The sequence below is a fragment of the Leptinotarsa decemlineata genome, unplaced genomic scaffold (genome assembly GCF_025532065.1).
Source record: "Leptinotarsa decemlineata unplaced genomic scaffold, Ldec_3_MD MMD2_tig00026328_RagTag_RagTag, whole genome shotgun sequence".
NCBI lineage: Eukaryota > Metazoa > Arthropoda > Insecta > Coleoptera > Chrysomelidae > Leptinotarsa > Leptinotarsa decemlineata.
In genome coordinates this window covers 34,028,645-34,048,182 of record NW_027412688.1, presented here as the reverse complement: position 1 = coordinate 34,048,182, position 19,538 = coordinate 34,028,645, and the positions used below count along the sequence as shown (strand labels likewise).

Below are 19,538 nucleotides of genomic sequence, written 5' to 3'. Positions count from 1 at the left end.
CCTCTCAGCTCGCCATACAAGGCAGACAGACCACCCAGGTAATCAAAGTGCACCAAATTGTCCTGTGGTGTCTTGTCACCCAGCTAGCTAGGCGGTGAACTAATCAGAGTGTACCAAATTGTCACGTAGCGTCCTTAAACTGTCCCACAGTTCATCAGCTGATCAGAGCGCACGCTTCTGCATCTCAGAACATCGGGGCGGGAGATTTGAATTTTCTGTGGACATACATAATTCAAGCAGACAGACGACTAGGTGTGCCCCTCAACGGGGCAGACCACCTAGTCACGTGAAGCGCCTACTAAGTCAGTCATTTCGCTCAACACATTTTTGTTTCATGACGTCACACGGTCAAAGACCTTACAAATATCAAGCACAATAGCTGTTGACTCTCCATATTTCTAGATTTTGTTATTACAAAAATGAGTGACATACGATAGAAGGTCGCCTGTTGGTTTTTGTTTCCGATCAAGATGTTGAAGCTTTCCAAATATTTGAGGATAAGGAGGTTTACGGCTTTCTCTATGGTTTTTGGTATCACCGATAGCAATGCTACTGAAAAAACCCCTTTCTTGTCAGCAGGTTGAAAATTCTGCAGAATACTGGTGTGAGTTCATTTGCGTACTTTTTAAGTACGATGACGAGCACTTCATCAGGACCAAACGCCTTATTTTGAATAACAGCTTTAGCCACCGACCAGAAAGATCTAGACCGTTTAGGTTTGGCGAGCAGTTCATTCCTAATTCTCTGATTGTGAAGTTCATTGCTTCCGTTTGTTCTAAGTTTGCAGCTATAGAGAGTATTAACAAACCTAATTCGGTTGCCGGTACTGGGATTTTTGCGCCATTGCCAGTAGATGAAATTTTTGGAGGCGTCATGTAGTGTTTGGTTATTGAGTAACACGTGTTTTGCTACACAATATCTTTCTAAGGCGTGATGATAACGACTAAATTCTGGATAGTTATTGCTTTGTATACAATTTGGATCATATGACCCTCCACCTTGTCAATTACTAATAAGTTTAGCAGAGTAGGTATGAACTAATTGAAAATTTGAACATCACGAAAGGACAGGGAGTAGAATGAAAGAAAATGAAAAGGAAGGAAAGAAAGATAAATACATGACAAAGGAAGAATTCATTTCTATTTGTTTATTCAATAAATGCTATTTTCAACTCATTCTTGTTTTTACTATTTCGAAATTCATTCAGAAAGGCAGAGTATTTCAAAATGATACAAACAGATTTTCTGTTTTCTATCTTTTGGATGTGGAACACATGAGAATCAATCCATTGCGTACAATTGTTCTTGATCAGAGAGCGGATATTGAATACGGCTCTCTTGATAGCTTGCCTTTAATAAAAATTTCGCCAACCGAGATTTGAATATGTTTCAGCTGACGAACGCATAGAAGTAGAAGCATTTGACGTTCTCCGTTTTCTCAAGAGACATTGATTTATGTTTTTTCTGACGGAGCTCAAAAAGTGTAGAAATATTTTTGCGGGGTGAATAAAATTTATGAGATTATTCCGGATTATCTAAACCCACCGCCGCGCTGTGCTAATATAAATGGGTGGAATTTAAATGTAAATGGAGAATTGATTTGAAAAAAAACAGCACACTTTCACAAGATAATAACGTTATATTCGTTTGTGAACTGCAGTGAATAAATTTTCCGGGAGAGTTCTTTAGCTCTAGCATGAATCTCACATTTGTGAACATTTCAAGGCAGTAAAATATCAGTTAGAAAAAAAAAACAGTAGATGCTTTCAGCGGAGCATGTTCTCGTTTACTGAACACGAGAAGGAAATTAGACTGTGTCATAGATCTTGGGGGTGAATAAAAAAAATCTGCTCTTCCACACCTGCAGGAAGTTCTCTATCACTCTTTTTTTTACATCCCCTAAAGACGCGAACTTGCTGAAACGCACGTAGAGAAAAGTACTGCATTTTTGGTGAATGGGTAAAGTGCTTTTTTCTTCCTTTACAGTGACCCAAACATAAACATGAACTGATGAAATCAAAGCAAAAGTCATGACTACCTCAAAAAATCCCAGTTACTCAGAATTAATTATTATTTTCACTCTCTTCTGAACTTCAAGGAGGAACTTTCTCCTACTTCAACACTCTTTGTTCACTTCATATATTTTGGTTTGGCAAACACACATGGATATTTCCGTGATATAGTAAATAATGCGAATAATAGTAATATCATCTGGAAGTCGACATTAAACATGGTTGCTGTTCCAAGTAACCTTATGTAAATGTCGTTATCACCCTCGAGTTCCCGCGAGTAGAATACTATACTTTCTCTATGACTTATATTAGTTTTATTTTGTAATATGATTTGTGAAGTTAATTCGAACGAGATAATATCATTTCAATGATATATGTGTGAAATTCATTTCACAACGATAATTTCATTGAGAAATACGTCCAGTATTATTGTTATTTCATTTCAATTTTTCAACCCAAAGTCCTGAGATTATGGTAATTGTAAACTACTGGTTTACAATTGTCCCAACTACTCCACAAAGGTGTACATAAATTAGTGTGTACACATATTTCAGTTCCAAACTACTCTCATTTTATTATTGAGCATTTAATTAAAAAAAAAGGCAATTCATTCTCGTTTCATTTGTAATTTTCGTTGAAAACCAAATCTAACCGAATGCTAATCGATACCAACCGGAATTTTTGACAGGGGTTACCTGAAAAACCAAGAAAGAAAGAAAGAAAGAAAAACTTTCATTTGTTGTTTCTGTCCATTTAGGAATGATTGAAGAATTTGCTAGATGTTTCGTCAGGAAGTACTTTTGACATCCGATACTTAATTAGAATATTATCAGGAGCAGACTGATAGGTTGAACCCTATAATCATACTTTTAAGATTTGCTATTACATTTGGGAAAGAAAGGTCCGAAACTCAATCTTTCGAATGCTTGAAACTGAATTGATCTGAGAATTCCGAATAACCATATAGAATTGAGTTTTTTCACACTGCTTAATCTGTTCTAATGTGGATATTGGCAATTAGTTGATTGAATGTTCATTTGATGACCGGGTGAATTTTATTTTATGATGTAATAATAATTTTAAATTATCTCATATCCGAATTCAGGTGAAATTATGAGTTATCAAGTAGGTACAAGGTTATATGATTCATATTGTCACTAAATAAAACACTAATCAGCTGATTTTAGTCATTATGGCAACATTTGAAGAAGGTATTGTATATTAAAACACGTGTTGCGGTTTTGTAAACTGTTCAGCAAAAATCTCATATTGACCTGTTATTTGAAAGAATTTTATTTGTTCATTTGGTTCATTTTGATGTTAAATAATGAGTTCGGGGTTGATTTATTCAATAATACTCAAGACGCAACAATGGATGGATGGATGTGGAATTGATAGAAAAATATTTCAATACAATCAACATGACATACTTATCTGCCTGTTTTCTATCTGGGACTCATTTAATTATTCCTTCTCGGTTATTAAAAACAGCCATAATATCAAGAGATGTGAACCCGAAACAGAAGCGGATGTTGAAATGCAATATACTCACAGGCAACAATATCTATAGGGATTTTCAGCCGTCTCCTTGAGGATAAGAGATGCCAACGCCTGCTGGATAGCTTCGTTCTGCAAAAAGAAGGGATTTTTTCATTTGTTTAATTTACTAGAAACAACTGAGATAACTGGTCAAAAAAGTGATGATTTGACGACTTGGCTCTAATGAATGAATCTGTTAAAAGTTTACCTCCACATATTCAGATGAGTTTTCGATATCAGAGATATTCACATTGGAAAAGTCGGGATATATTTTTTTCAACTCAATTTTTTTTTCATCAGTTCGGACTTCCATTGTCCAATTTGATATGAATTAATTTGAAATCCCTGAAAGAATCTGTCAAAATTTAAAAAGATTAACGGAATAACAAGAGACATTGATTTAGGTTTTTTCTGACGGAGCTCAAAAAGTGTAGAAATATTTTCGCGTGGTGAATAAAATTTATGAGATTTTTCCGGATTATCTAAACCCACCGCCCCCATAACAACAAATAATTTTCAGCTTGTATTGATATTTCAATTTTTTAATTTTTTTGGTTGTTGCTTGTATGTTTTTTTTTATAATTTCAGTCATATTAAATTTGACAGTAGAAGTCCGAACTGATGAAATACACCACGAAACATTGTCAAACACCTTCAATCAATTTTTTTATAATGAATTCAGGTAAATGATGATGAATTTTAATATGTGAATTTGTGTGAATATGTGGATTCGGAAAAATCGTTTCACAAAAAAATGGTGGTACAAGAAAATTAATTTCTCTGCGATATTATGCGAATGTTCACATGAAACGAACGAAATATATCTTCAAAACTGATATCCTGGATGCACTCCATATATTAGTGACTTTTTTTCATCTAGACCTGACTTTTACCTTTGAACTTTACTTTGAAAGCAAGCATCGATTATTTGATATTTCTATTAGCAAAATTGCGTCCAAGAAAGTATGTTGATTTTACAGCGTTTTTGCCATGACTTTGTGCATTTTCAAAATATAGATGTCTCTTCAAAATATTTTTATGATTAGCAAAAAAAAATACATTTTGTATGCTCAGGCAGGAGACAAGAAGCGATTCTTAACGGTGAAAATGTTCATCGAACTTTTTTAGCACTGCGGGCATGGCTGAAGAAATTACTTAAAAATCACGATGCTCGAAAAAAATTCCATATCTTCCTCGCTTCTGAATCAATTGTGATGATTTTTTTTTCATTGTGGGATAGCTCGTTCGCGAAAAAAATTATATCTGACAAATTAGTGTTTCAAAAAAATGAATAGTTTTGGTATTATCAAATGCAGTTAAAGAAATGAAATTGGAATTAGAAAGTGTTTTTGATTACTTATGAAAAATGTCGCAATATCGACCTCGCTGTAAAGCATGGAACGGGATGAAACTTCAATACTGACTCAATTTTCAAAATTTTTTCTTGCAACTTTGCATGCAGCTTTCTGTGAAATTGAGCTGAATAATTATAAAAAGGTATGATTCATTGCAAATTTATAGGGCAGCTAATTATCCACTTTGGAAGTGAAGAAAACAAAAAATAGATGTTTCTTTTGGAATGTCAAGAAATTTAGATCTCGTCGAAGAGAATTCACTCATATGAACCTCCTGGAAATTTTACACGACGTCAATTTTAACGATTCATTTGCAATATTTCGCAAAAAATATTTATATAAATAAAAGGCACTAAAAAACATAGCCATGTCAAACTTCACCCCTTTAGGCACGATTTTGTTGAAAAAATGCTCAAAATTTTCACCATTCTGAATTTAGATTTGATCGTATTCAATTATGAAATCTCGCAAACTGTCTATCGGTTCATCTGTCCATGTCCATTGAGGAAACTGTTTTTTTCATTTTATCTGATTTTTTTTCCGAATTTCAACAAAGTTTCCAGTGTTCAATATGAAAATTATTTCAAAACACCATTTGTGATGATTTCATCTACTAAATCCATAGGTTGAATCCTGCTCTCAATTCATTTATTCTTTTACTCATTTATTTATTCAACGGGTAGTCCCAATTACAATTTGTTATAAAAAAAAGAATTTGTAAAATCTTAAACAAAATGAATGTGCTTTTTGGATAGATCGCTTGGAATACATACGCGAATTAAAGCTTTCTTGCAGCATATTCTATAAATAGGATTGAGGTCCAGGGATTGTGCTGGCCAACACAATTCATCAATACCCTCGTTGGTGTACCAGTCACAATGCTTGCGAGTAAGATGCTGTTTCGTATGAAAACCAACAAACCCATCCCGTCTATTAGATGTATTCATCCAGGAATCTTGTAGAAAGTTCATTATACCTTTTTCTAAAAACCACACAGACTACAGTCCACTCATTACAAAACAGAACGCTACTCGTATCACTTGTATTTGTAACTGATATTACTGCAGTTACGTGTATTCGTTTGGAAGTATTCTTGTAGGACGAAACTGTAGTAACGTTGAAATGAGTGGTCTCACAATTCTTGCGTTCGATGACAAAAAGGGATGTTATTCACTTACTCTGAGACTTTATGATAAAAGTTTCAAAGGTGAGAGAGATATTATGTTGAGGAAGAGAGATTATGTTGACAAACAATTTTGTGTTACTAATCCTATTCAGATGAAACTTTTCCATATCATTGTAATAGTTTTCAGTGTGGCTTGAAACTCCATCAACTTCTGTGAATTTTCAGTATTATATTGTAGTTTTTTCAGATTAAGTACTGTTAAGAATGCCTGAGAGCTATTCAAACACAAATAGGATTGAAGGGAATTCAACTCCTTATATTTTATGACATCTGAAAGCAAACTAGAGTGCCTACATGTAAATTGTGATCATTATAATGGCGTCACAACTCATGCGAACACTTTTCCGATTCTCTCACACCTAAAGAAATGAAAAAATAATTCGGAGCTAACAGAATATGAAATTTCACGGTGTCAAGAGAATCTTGAGAATTCTTTTACATTTAGTGACATGTGACTCCTTGGAATTGAATTCGCAATTTCATTTCCGATAGTGCCAGTTTCCATTGGAACTGAAAGCGATATACGTCAGCCAAAAAACACTTCTGAATAAATTTTGTTCGATATTTATTAAAACGTCTTTGCGGAAATTCGTGAAAAAAATGGAAATACATTGAAAGAATATAATTGAACTATTTCAACACTAATTGTAAAAGTTCGAAAAGTAAGTGAATTCATCTATATATCTATATGGAATTTTTTAATGGGCTTTTTACAGATTTGACTATGTCATAAATTTCTGCTTTGATCAAAATAAAAAATGAATGGAAAAAAAATAGTCACATGAATCGCATGCTCTGTTAGATATCAATTGAAAAATTCAAAACTAGGGTTATTTCTCAAAATATAGGATGAAATTATGAGAAGAATTTTTCTACACACAATTTTTATTCCTTTTGCAAAACTGCATGAGATGATTTGAATTTATTTGTTCATTTGTGAAGGGAGATGAGCGGTTCATGAAACAAAAACAGACAATACAGGAAATTGCAGTCAGTAACGGTTTCTCGAGGGGTATGGTAGATAATATTATAGGAAAGAAAAAGTTTGGGTTGAGAATAAACGAAATCTCGATTTTTAGAAAAAAAGAAAACCAAGACAAATATATATCAGTTACATACCACCAATATATGAAGTACTTTTGAACATTTTTCAAGGAACTAGGTATGAAGGTGGTATTTAGAACAAGTCTTACACTACACATCCTTATAGGAGATCCAAAAGAACAAAGTCTAGAATTAAATGTAAGGACTGCGATACAAAATACTATGGACAGACTAAAAGATCTATTGGAATGAGATATAAGGAACACTTAGCATGCCTAAAATATGAAAGATCAGAAAAATCAGCAGTCGCCAATCATATTTTGCAACAAAACCATTCCATAGTTCATTCAGATTAGTTAGACGAATTAACAACAGGCATCTAGATGCCTATGAGAGTATATAAATAAGTAGGCATAATTATATTATGAATAACGGTAGTGACCAATACCTAATATGTAAAATTGATTAAGACTAGTAGATAAGGCAACATGTGAAATTAATTCAAAAGACGCAGGTACCTAGTAGAGGTACCTAGGGTATAAATAAGGATAATATTGTATGTTATTTAGTTTATTCTTCCTCTTGAAGAAGGTCACTTGGTGATTGAAACACGGTTTGGTGTTGGCATTAAACTCGTAATATTCATTACTATATCAAAGGTTCCAAACAGTGCAGCACAAGTAAAACAGAAAAGACAATGAACATTAATAGAATCTGGCTACCTGTCCTTAATTGTACACAAACAAGATCAGGTATTTTAATAGGTGTTTCCCATGCACAGACGCCAATCAGTTGAATTTTTATAACATCTATTAAAAAATCGATCTCATCTTAAAAATAATACAATGTTCTTTTTGTTCATTTCCAACTTCAAGGTTTACTTTCAGTAGAAATGTCTTGTATATGTTTTACCTTTTGAGTACCTGAGAAAACTAGGGATCAGTAAGGAATTTTGCAGCCATTATATGTATCAAATATTTTCCTTGTCGTATGTTGGCTGCAAATCAAATAATATTTTTCTGATTGATTCGGCCGTTACTTGATGAAAATCCATAGTAATTTCCATAGTAATTTAAGTATATAATAGAATTAAATTTCAGTATGTCATTCACTACGAAAAAGTTGCTGTGATAGCGAAACATGCGATAAAGTTTCGAAAATAAAGTTTGTGAAGATCAAATCTAGGGCTAAAGTTCATGAGAAAACAAATATCATTCAGTTGTGAGCACATGAAAATTGAAGTTGATCGATGAATCCTTTGGAAAGATTCTTGGCCAACAATAGAAAACCAAAATGTGACATGTGATAATCGATGGGTTCTTTCCGCCCATTAGTGGAAGGATCACATTTCATTTCCACTTAGTGTTTCATATTACATCAATAGAGTTATCCTCCTATGTTTACTTATACCAAAATAACACAAACAAGTTTTGAACAACTTTCAGCCCTTCCGCCTGAGCAGCAAAAACTTCCCTCTTTTGTGTTTATCCGTGGAAACCGTTCAATAAATGTAAATCGCCACGAGTGACTCAGCTTTTCTTTTTTGTTGTGTTAGAAGCCAGTGAAAAGCTGAAGTGGCAGAGTGAAAAAAATTCGTAGGCTTTGATAAATGAGAGATGTTTGACCTGATTAGGGAATTTTCGTAAATCGAGAGTTTTGGGGAGTATTCAAATATACATAAACTTCTCTCGTATCAATCTGGTTCATTTTATTTGAGGAATGTATAATTGAGGTTCAGATTTCAATGTAATATGTCTATACGATACGACGATACGATAGCATCCGGCCTTGCGGATTGAACTACCGGTTCACAGAGCGGTCGATTGAACCAGCGGAGAATACCATTCACGTCAACCCAACAGGTTTTCATCCCAATTTATTTGAATATATATATTCTAATGGAAATTGTCGTATGACATGATGGTAAAATCCGGATTTCGTAGGGTTCGCTATGTGGAATTGGTCGGCGACCAACAAGCAACTATTCATGTATAACATAAATGTAGTTTGTATTATTTTCGAATATTTTTAGTCTCAGTACAAGTTAACAAGTTCTCAAATTCGTGGAAAGTTACGAAACGATTATCTCAGTTCCTTATCATTTATCAAAAGTGCCATAATTTCATCCGTCTTCTAAACCAGGGGTCTCCAAACTACGGCCCGCGGGCCAAATTCGGCCCGCCAGTGTCATCAATCCGGCCCGCGACAGCCAATGATTTACTGTCATCAATCTGGCCCGCGACAGCCAATGATTACCTAGTTGTTGTTACTATTGCTGTGATAAGTTGAAGAAGAAAACACAGAATGATAATTACTCGTTTTTATTTACTTGCAAGGTAAAACTTAACGACAGAAATGATGACAAAGAAAACTTAACTTGAGTATCTAAGTTTAAGCATATTAATAACTAACAAATAATTGAAATGAATCACAGTAAAACAAAAACACTAATGAGATTTATTTAATTGTGATTTTCCACCGACAATACTTTGTAGATGAGGATCAATTTTACTTGTACCAATTATCAAAAGAGATTTAAGATGCTCATCGGTTTATTGACATCTGTAAACATTCTTTGTGTACTTAATCTTGGAAAATGTTTTCTCACACAAGTAAGTAGTACCAAAAACAGAAAACAACCCACGAGCAAATTTATGCAAATTATCAAATTATTCCAGTGGAAGACTCTTATAAAATTCCAACAAAGAAGAATTTTGATATTTGTTTTTAAGCATATCACTGCACCGTAAATCAATAATTTCCATTTGGACTTCCGGAGCCAGGGTTTCAATGTCAGAATAAAAAGAATTTTGAAAAAGCTCAATTTCATTCGCAATGACATCAAAATCAAAACGAGTATCAAAATTTATCTTTAAAGCACTCAAAGTTTCGATTGCAAAATTGACGGGAAATTCAGTCTCTGTAGTGTGGCTGAATATTTCACATGTTTCAAAATGTGTAAAACATTTTTTACGTAATTGCGATTGAAATAGTATTATTTTCTGCCTGAAGGATTTGATATTGGTGTATAAATCAGGGAGAAGCTGATTTTCTTCTTGTAATCTCAAATTCAGTTCTTTCATATGATTTGTCAAATCGACATAGAAGGCTAACTTCCACATCCATTCACTATTTTCTAAATCGGCAAAAGGGCGCTGCTTCTCATTTAAAAAAATTCGATCTCTGCTCGAAGTTCAAAAAAGCGCTTAAGGACTTTTCCGCAACTGAGCCAGCTTACGGCAGTATGATATGGTAAATCATTTTCTCCAATCTGTTGAATGAACTCGCGGAATTGTCGGTGATTCAGCCCAGTGGATCTGATGAAGTCAACAACTGATATGACTGGTTTTAGAACTTCAGACATATCCAAACATTTTCCGCACAAGGACTGTTGATGAATGATACAATGTAAGACTAATGGTTTTGAACCACCATCATTTTCTACAGCCTTTGACACAAGTGCAACCACTCCTTTATTTTTACCACACATTTTTTTGCCTCCATCAGTTGTTATAGATTTCAAATTTCTCCATCGAAGGTTCTTTTTATTAATGGCATTTTCAACTTCCTTAAAAATATCTGCCCCAGTTGTCGTGCCGTGAATACTATCAATATCAAGAAGTTCTTCATACACTTCATAGCTTTTATCTACTCCGCGAATAAAAATCAGCTATGGTTTCATTACAAATTAAACATAGCGCCTTATTACTGGACTCAATCGCAAAATACTGAAAGTTCCATTTTACTTGGAACGTTCTGCATTCACTGTCGATTTTTCGCTTCTTTTCCATACTAACAAATCGCACATAAAAACAATAAGTCAAATCAAAATACTTTTATTGACGGGTGTTACTTTATTTCACAATAGACAGTTTCGCTTCCTTCGCCTTTCCTACGCAGACTAACTCGCAGTTGCGCCGCTAGCCTTTTTATATGCAATTATTACTGCCATCTCGAGGTGATCGGAATACACTAGGTAGAACCAGAACTTTCTCGAACCAACGCGGTAATTCCAAATATTCAATTACGCCTAATGCCACCTAGCGGGTAGCTGAAAAAGATAGTACTTGGTACCACTACTCGCCACTAGATGTCGTGAAGAGTTACAATACACAATAATAATGGAAATGCAGAAAAAGCGTAAATTTGCTTAGGTCACGCACTTTGCGATTATCCTAGTCTAGAAATATAGTTGAGGGCAGAAATTGGCCCTTGGAACAAACTGAAAAAATCATTATGGCCCGAAGACTTCAAAGTTTGGAGACCCCTGTTCTAAACAATGATCTCATCTAGTATCTTGGTTTTTTCGCATTCGCTTCCATCGAACAAAAGGTTCAATTATAAAAAATTCGCAGAACACATTTGACAACAAAAAAGCGAATCAGACTAATTTTTGTCTTTGTGATGCACTATTTGGAACCTTTGATGTAGTAGTGAATATTACTAGAGTTTTTTTCCCAACACCAAACCGTTTTTTTAACACCTCGACACGTGATCGAAACACGTGTCGAGGTGTTAAAATAACGGTTTGGTGTTGGGACAAAACTCCAGTAATATACATTTTTGTCTGTTTGATGGAATTCGATTTTAAAAATTGTTTATGAAACTAAACCAAGTTTTTGTTTTTGAAAACGAAACTAGTCGCAAGCGTGTCCGGTTGCTGGAAATTTCGAATCCATTCTTTCAGTATAAACTAACGTTCCTTATGATTGGCATTTTCACCACAGAATACAAATTAAAGCCACTTAGAAAGTACTTTCTACAAATTTAATTTTCACGTTTTCTCCAGTTTCCATTTTTTTTCTTTAAACTAGATTCCGTAATCAAAACCTTGTTTCGAACAGGAATTTCCTCGTTAAAAGTTTACGTTAGCTTTTTCTCCCATCAAAGCATCGAAATTTTATGTTCTGCCGTCTAGACAAACTTCAATCTCGTAAAGTACCGTTTCTTTTATATGAAAATTAGGTTTGACTCGTGGTAGATGAGGCAGATAAAATAGATATTGATAATAGAATGATAAAAATTTTGATTTCGTCTTGTTTTGATTCAAAAATATTCTTCAGGTAATATCACCTGCTGTATACCTTAGTAGGACGTGTGCTTGGTCTTTTTAGGAAACGAACGATTTTTTTCAAATGAATATTGTATGAAGGAAATCCATGAAGTAGTTGTTTCTGATTTAGCACATTCATAGAATACAGAGACTTTTATTGTTCATATACAGATAAAAAAATGGAATGAACGTTTCTGGTTCCTTTTCTCAACGCATCAACCATGTTGATGTCATTAGAAGATAAACTGTCTGTGATTATTCTAACTTATTCTGATTATGTGTAACAGTGGACTACCATAGAAGATGAAACCTCTGTCATCATCCACATATCTCATTCCATATTCTTTGATTCGAAGATTTTTGGATAATTGCAATTCTCTACCATACTCAGGACAAAGTAGTAAACTACGTGTTGTCTTTTTTTCTTATCAGAGGTCCTCTAACTTATCAGTTTTCTCCAAATCTTCAAAAAATACTGCTGCAACATAGACTTACTGAGTTTTTTCTCTCATCTTCTAATGATACCAACGATTCTCTTCGTCTGTACAGGTCTTTCATTGAATTTTTGTCATATTATTTTGAATATTACTGGAGTTTTTTCCCAAAACCAAATCGTTATTTTTACATCTCGACACGTGTTTCGATCACCAAGTGATCATCTTCAAGAGGAAGATAAAACTGAAAACTACTCAAAACTAAAGCTACTTATACTAATCAGGTACATCATACAGGTAGGTAATCAGTAATATCACCCATACAAGTGTACCACCCTAAATTAATTTTATAATTGGCCTTTCTAATATTTTACAATATGTCCTTATGTATGTTTGAATGTTACAGCTATATAATTAACAATTTTCAGCTATATAAAATTAGTTTCACAATATTGCCTATCTAAATATATTTACAATGTGTCTTTTTGTAGTAATCAGTAAACCCAACAATATTATTTCAACAAGCTATATAGTATGCTATTTGGTATTGGTCCGTTATCGTTATTCACAAGCACGTACAGGTATATTCCTGACAGGTCACATCACTGTGGACAGCACAAACGTGCTGGGTTGAATTTTTTGGTGCATCATCTTTTGACTTTCCCTCTAACACATGATAGGTTCACAAAAGAAAAACGTACAGTACAGAAAATAGCAGCCACTAACGGTTTCCCGAGGGGTATTGTAGATGACATAATTAGAAAAAAGAAGTTTAGGTTAAGAATGAACGAAATCTCGACTTTCAGAAAGGACAAAAACCAAGATGAATACATCTCAGCTCCATGCCACCAATATACGAAGAACTTTGGAAATATTTTCAAGGAACTAGGTATGAAGGTGGTTTTTAAAACAAGTCATACACTGCAGAGCCTTTTGGGAAGTCCAAAAGACAAAGTCGAGAATTCGGAAAAGTCTGGAATTTACGAAATTGAATGTAAGGACTGCGATGCAAAATATTATGGACAGACAGAAAGATCTATTAAAGTGATATATAAGGAACACATAGCACACTTAAAATATGGAAGACCTGAAAAATCAGCAGTCGCCCATCATATTTTGCAACGAAACCATTCCATAGACTTCAGTTCTTTAATATTAGTTAGACAAGTTAACAACAACAGGCAACTAGATGCCTATGAGAGTGTAGAAATAAGTAAACATAATAATATTATGAATAACGATAACGGACCAATACCAAATAGCATACATTTTTCTGTGAGATTTTTATGATAGATAAAACTATTTCAAGCTAATTTTATAACTGTTTTCTGTAGCTTTAATAAAACTATTTTATTAGAATGCTTCCAGACACCATTTTATTTTCATCACTATATTGTCACTTCAATGATAATTTCCCAACTATTTCATAGTATGGTATATTTACTACAATTCAAAAACACTAATATAACTGTTATAAAATCGAATTGCTTTCGCTAATATATATTTGCTGTCACCAAGAATAAAATGCAGTATTTAAGAGCAACCAGCTGACATTGATTTCTAATCACAGCTTTGATTTTTTCAGTTATTCAAGTGGGACACCATCGATATCGTGGTGGAAATTAGTTCTTTAGCAACTTCTAAATATTTGATTTTTTTGAGTACAGGTACCCCATAAGTAAGTTCAATATTTTTAAGGCATAGGGTTTAGATTCAGTTCAAGGTGCTTCAAATAGACGAAGTAATGACTGGGTGTTTCATAAAAAAAACTTTCTGGAACATTGGAAATACTAAAAAAGTCTTATAAAATTGTCTTCTGATTATTTTATAAGTATCGCTTAAGTATGTTGCAAAAGTGCAGTGAGAAAAGTCTTTACAAAAATACTTTTTAGGAGTAGATTTTAAGAGAAAAATTTTACAGTAACTGCCAAAATGTTTATAAAACCATTTTACAGTGTTTCTAGAAGGCCTTACAAAATATTGATAAAGACTATAATGTTTTATAAAACGGTGCCAATTTCCTATTTAAAGCAGTTTTATAAACACATTGAAATCATTTCTGGGAGAAATGCAGTTTTATAATTTCTTTGTCCGAAACATTTCCGCAACTATTATAAAATACGAAATTGCTAGTTGGGCATAATCATGCCTGAGCCACTATATTCATCAGATTTGGCCCACTTTGACTTTTTCTGTTCTGAAGCACGGTGCTGAGATAGCTCATAGACATTTCAAAAACTGCTTCGAGCGTGTAAAAACGCTGGCACAAGTATACTCGTATCTAAAGAAGACTTCTATGAAGGGGACAAAATATAATTTGATGAATGAATGAATATTTTTTAGAAAAATGAAAATTCACCTTATTTTTTGAACAGACATCGTATTTGTTTTTGTACCTGCATTGTTGTAATCAATGAATTCTAGGGCTTCCAGAAATAGCTCTGGTCTCTCGCTACTATTCTTTTCTCATTACCGAGGCTCTTTTGTGTTTGTGCAGAGCTCACGGTTGCAAAAAATAAACTTTCACCTACACAAACATTCCGCTCAAAGCGTTCAATGAAAATAGTCAACGACATTCGAACTATGAATAATACATGAGAAAGAAAACAGCATTTTGTCTACACAACCATCCTGGGATTTTTCGTATTCATAGAATCTTCGTTTTACGGGGGAGTCAAGGTATGTTCGAGAAATTCCATGGAGTGATTTTTAGCATATTGAAAAGGTAGTTTTGTTTGAAAGGTATTAGTTTTCATTGGTACTCACATTCCTCCGTGATTATATGAGGGAGTATTAAAAAGAGGAGGAATCCTGTGAGTGATATCTGATTTGATTCCATAATGAATGTTTGGAATACAAACTGTGTAGAGGAAAGTGTTTATTGTATAATTCAGTGTTCATATAAAAGTATTTTTTTCGAAAGAATTTTTATTTCGTGTAATTCAATTTTTATATGAATGTAGCTGTTGTTTCAGGAGGGCTTCTTCTTTCAGTTTCAGATTCCCACATTTTTTGTATCAAAATGAAGTAGTAGAAAGCCAAAACTTTCTTTCCCAAAAATTATTCGCTCCTTAAAATTTAACCCTTTCAATTTATTAAAAAAAATCCACAAATATGTGAACCTAGATCATGTATAGAATATCCTTCCAGATACGAATTGACAATAAGGCCCATTCAGTTTATATATATATTCAAAACATTCGTAATGGAATCGAAATGGAAAAATAATGTAATGAAAAGGTAATGCTCTTGAACTTCTATAACAGAAATAAATATAGTTTCAAAAAACTGAAAAACACGCTTTTGAAGAACATTGAAGTAAAAAGTTAAAAATATTTTTTTTAAATAAGCTTAAAACAACAACAAACGAAAAATACTAGTATTATTGTAAATAAGTGACGGACACTTGATAAACAAAAAATATGGCCCAAAGCGCCCACGCTTTTTGCACAGTTATACTAGTATTTTTCGTTCGTTATTGTTTAAAGCTTATTAAAAAAAATATTTTTAAATTTTCAGTTCGATGTTCTTTAATAGCGTAATTTTTAGCTTTTTGAAACTATATTTATTTTTCACTTATTAGTCCGATTTATTGCCAAAGTTCTAGTCACAAGTATTATAAATCTTCAACAGACGGCGCACAAATGTAAAATTCCTCTCAAACAACATAATAAAGTTTGGGGTAATAAATTCTATAGTAATACCATTGTATATAGACTACAATGGTAATACTGAGATGTAGGTAGTATGGTGAGTCTCCAACAGAGGGCGGACAGTTGTAAAATTTGTTTCGAAGTGAAGAGAAAATTTGCAGTAATAATTTCAAAAAACAATTCAGTCTTGATGTTTTGATTCGAAGTTTAAATCAAAATATTAATGGACTCAAAATATTTTTTCATTGAATAATTTTGCTTATCAAATCAATCTTTTGATTTGATATTTGATATTTGATTTGGTATGTAAATTACCTTAATTCAAATTTTCAGTTTTTTTAAATATTCAAGTAACTGAATTTTTCAGATGTACAATTTACGATAACGTTTCCAGTGTTGAAATCCATATTCTGGTTTGCTTTCAAATAATCGAATCAGATTTTAAAATGTATCTTTCGTTCAAAAACAGAGTTTATCATCACGTATGAGAACTCTACAAAATATTAATGAAAATCGATTCAAATTTTAGTTCGAAAAGTATGATGATGTTAGTGATTAGGAATAAATAGATAGGAATATATGGAACAAGCTAAGGACTTTTTATATCATAAATATTCAGTTTTTCGAAGAGTAGGTTATGAGAGACACAATCGAAACCTTTCATTAGGTCACATAAAATTGAAATACTATGTTCACCTTCCTCGAGCCGTTTTATGATGCAGCGACAACTTGACAGACAGCGTTAACTGTTGATCTACCTGAACGAAAACCAAATTGGTGTTTAATTTATTGTGAATTTAATTTTTAGAAATGTGCACTTAAACGGTTTTCTAGAATTATTTCGAAAACTTTTCCAAAAATACAGATTATAGAAATGGATCTGTAATTTTGAAAGTCTTTTTTATCAATTTCTTCAAAAATAGGAATCACTATAGATGATTTGGAGTCAGTGGGGAATACACCTTGACAAAAACATTCCTTTATGAGGATTGTGGAAGGATTCAAAATACCTTCCAAGAGAATCTTTCAAAGTTTTGATGTTAATATCATAAGCATCACAGCTATTCGAACGACTCAAAAGAAATATTGCCCTCCAAACTTCCGCCTTCGTTACAGGTTTCAGAAAAAATGAGTTGCCTTGAACTGGAACGAATTTAAGGTAACAGGATACATCAATGCTATGGGATGGTAAGGAATTGATAAGATTTTCAGAAACAATTACGAAATAATCATTTAAGTAATCTGTGAGAATAATTCGTTATCCACAGCATCCGTATTCGTAAGGAGAAACCTTCGTTGATTCATTCAAACTTTTCTTTATAGTCTTAATATACCATGTTTTCGGAAACATTGTAGATTCTCAGTTACTTTCCGAATATGACACATATGGAAAATACCATGTCTATTCATGAATTTCACTAGTTCGGACTTCCATTGTCTACTATATAAAATGATTTGAAATCCCTGAAACAACTAAAATAGAAGAATTGAAAATGAATAGCTGAAAATAACAATTATATTAACCAAAATAAACCTGAAATGAAATGATAGTGAAATAAAATACAAGTAAAAGTAGAACAATTGATGACTGTAACAGTCATCACCCGAAGACGATTGTAGATACTAACAATCGAAACGTCGTGAACTAACGTGACTTGGAATCTCTCCACTTTTTATTTTTATTTTCTTTTTTCATTTCTTTATTTTCATTTATTCAATTGTTCTATTTTCACTTGCATTTTATTTCACTATTATTCCATTTCAGGTTTATTTCGGTTAATATAATTGTTATTTTCAGCTATTCATTTTTAATTCTTCTTTTTTAGTTGTTTCAGGGATTTCAAATCATTTCATATAGTAAACAATGGAAGTCCGAACTAGTGAAATTCATCATGAAACATTGTCAATCACCTTCAAACAAACGATGTCTATTCATGATCAAATTATTTGGAGATCAGCAGAGAGTAGCACTTAAGCTGCAAAGTGAAAAAACATGACAAAGATTATAAACTTTCAGGAAGTGGTCTAAAAAGTTCAGTCCTGAAGTATGAAAACTCATGAATTTATTCACAACACACAACCTGAGTTGAATATCAACAAGTCATAACTGTTTTTTGAATCCAATTTCAGAGGATAATAATCAAAAATATCAGGCAACGCATCGATCGCTTCAAGATGATTCTTAATAGTTAGACAGCACATAGATAAACGCTGATCTCTTTGAAAAATATCTTACAATATTTCGCGCCGGATGTTTTGAAATTAAGGTATACCGAGTGTAGAATTTCGAATTAAAAATCTGTGAAACAGTGAAAGTAACTAGACTTCGAAACATATCCTTCGTTTGTTCAGTTATAGAAGTGTACCAGCCTCTGCGGCTTTGATGTGGATTACTTGCCCAACATGCTTCAACTATGACCATTCCCTTCAATATCAAACATGAAGCCGATCGGGAAGCTGTCTTAAAAACAGCCTCCAATCCATGGTATCTCGTAATTGTGGACCAAGCAGAGATGGAGATACATACTACTGATGATTTCACAGAATGCGTTCAGTTCCATTCTGTTATTCACATACTCTGAACTCGGGAGTCTCACTCCAAAGAAATAATGAGAATAGGATCAGAATGGTAAACATATTTGTAGCAGTAACTTTGTTCTTTCTTAACACTTTCGATGTACACATTTGTCATAGTTTGTGCTGATATTATTAACAACATTTGGGGTCACCTATCTTTAAAATTTTGGGGAAATTTCAAACAATATAAGATGTTTTCCTGACTAGAAGAAGAGTAGAATAGAATAGAGGAAGCCAGAATGACCAACGTCAAATGGAAAGCAACTTTATAGCTGAGAGGAATCGAATGGCATCATACATTTCATTGAGTAAAGTTGTTCACCTGGTGATACGCAGTGGACCTCCAAATGAAGAAGTAACGCCGTAAAATAAAAGTAGTGTCCTATCGATGCCAGATTTGAGCCGTACATCTAAATAATATCCAAATAGATAACGTAACAGCTTCTAAATTCCTTGGCTTGTTCATTGACAATAGTTTAAAATTCAACAATCATGTAGATACTTTGAAATCGAAGCTCTCCTCTGGATGTTATGCCATACGAGTAACTGCATTTGAGCTCGGATCTGCAGAAGCTAGAATGGTTTATCATTCCCTTTTTGAACCACACCTCCGTTATGGTATTTGCTTTTGGGGTGTGTGTTCTACCACATGCCTTCAATCAGTATTACTAATACAAAAACGTGCA

The 19,538-nt window shown here is 33.3% G+C and overlaps 1 protein-coding gene across 1 annotated transcript in view; it reads right to left on the bottom strand.

The window, feature by feature from the left end:
• The window catches only part of Gycalpha99B (guanylate cyclase 1 soluble subunit alpha 2), a 174,572-nt gene that overhangs the window by 91,434 nt on the left and 63,600 nt on the right, over nucleotides 1–19,538 (bottom strand). Inside the window, 1 exon segment of the mRNA XM_023161878.2 lies at nucleotides 3,564–3,640. Within this exon segment, the coding sequence (XP_023017646.2) occupies nucleotides 3,564–3,640 (77 nt within the window).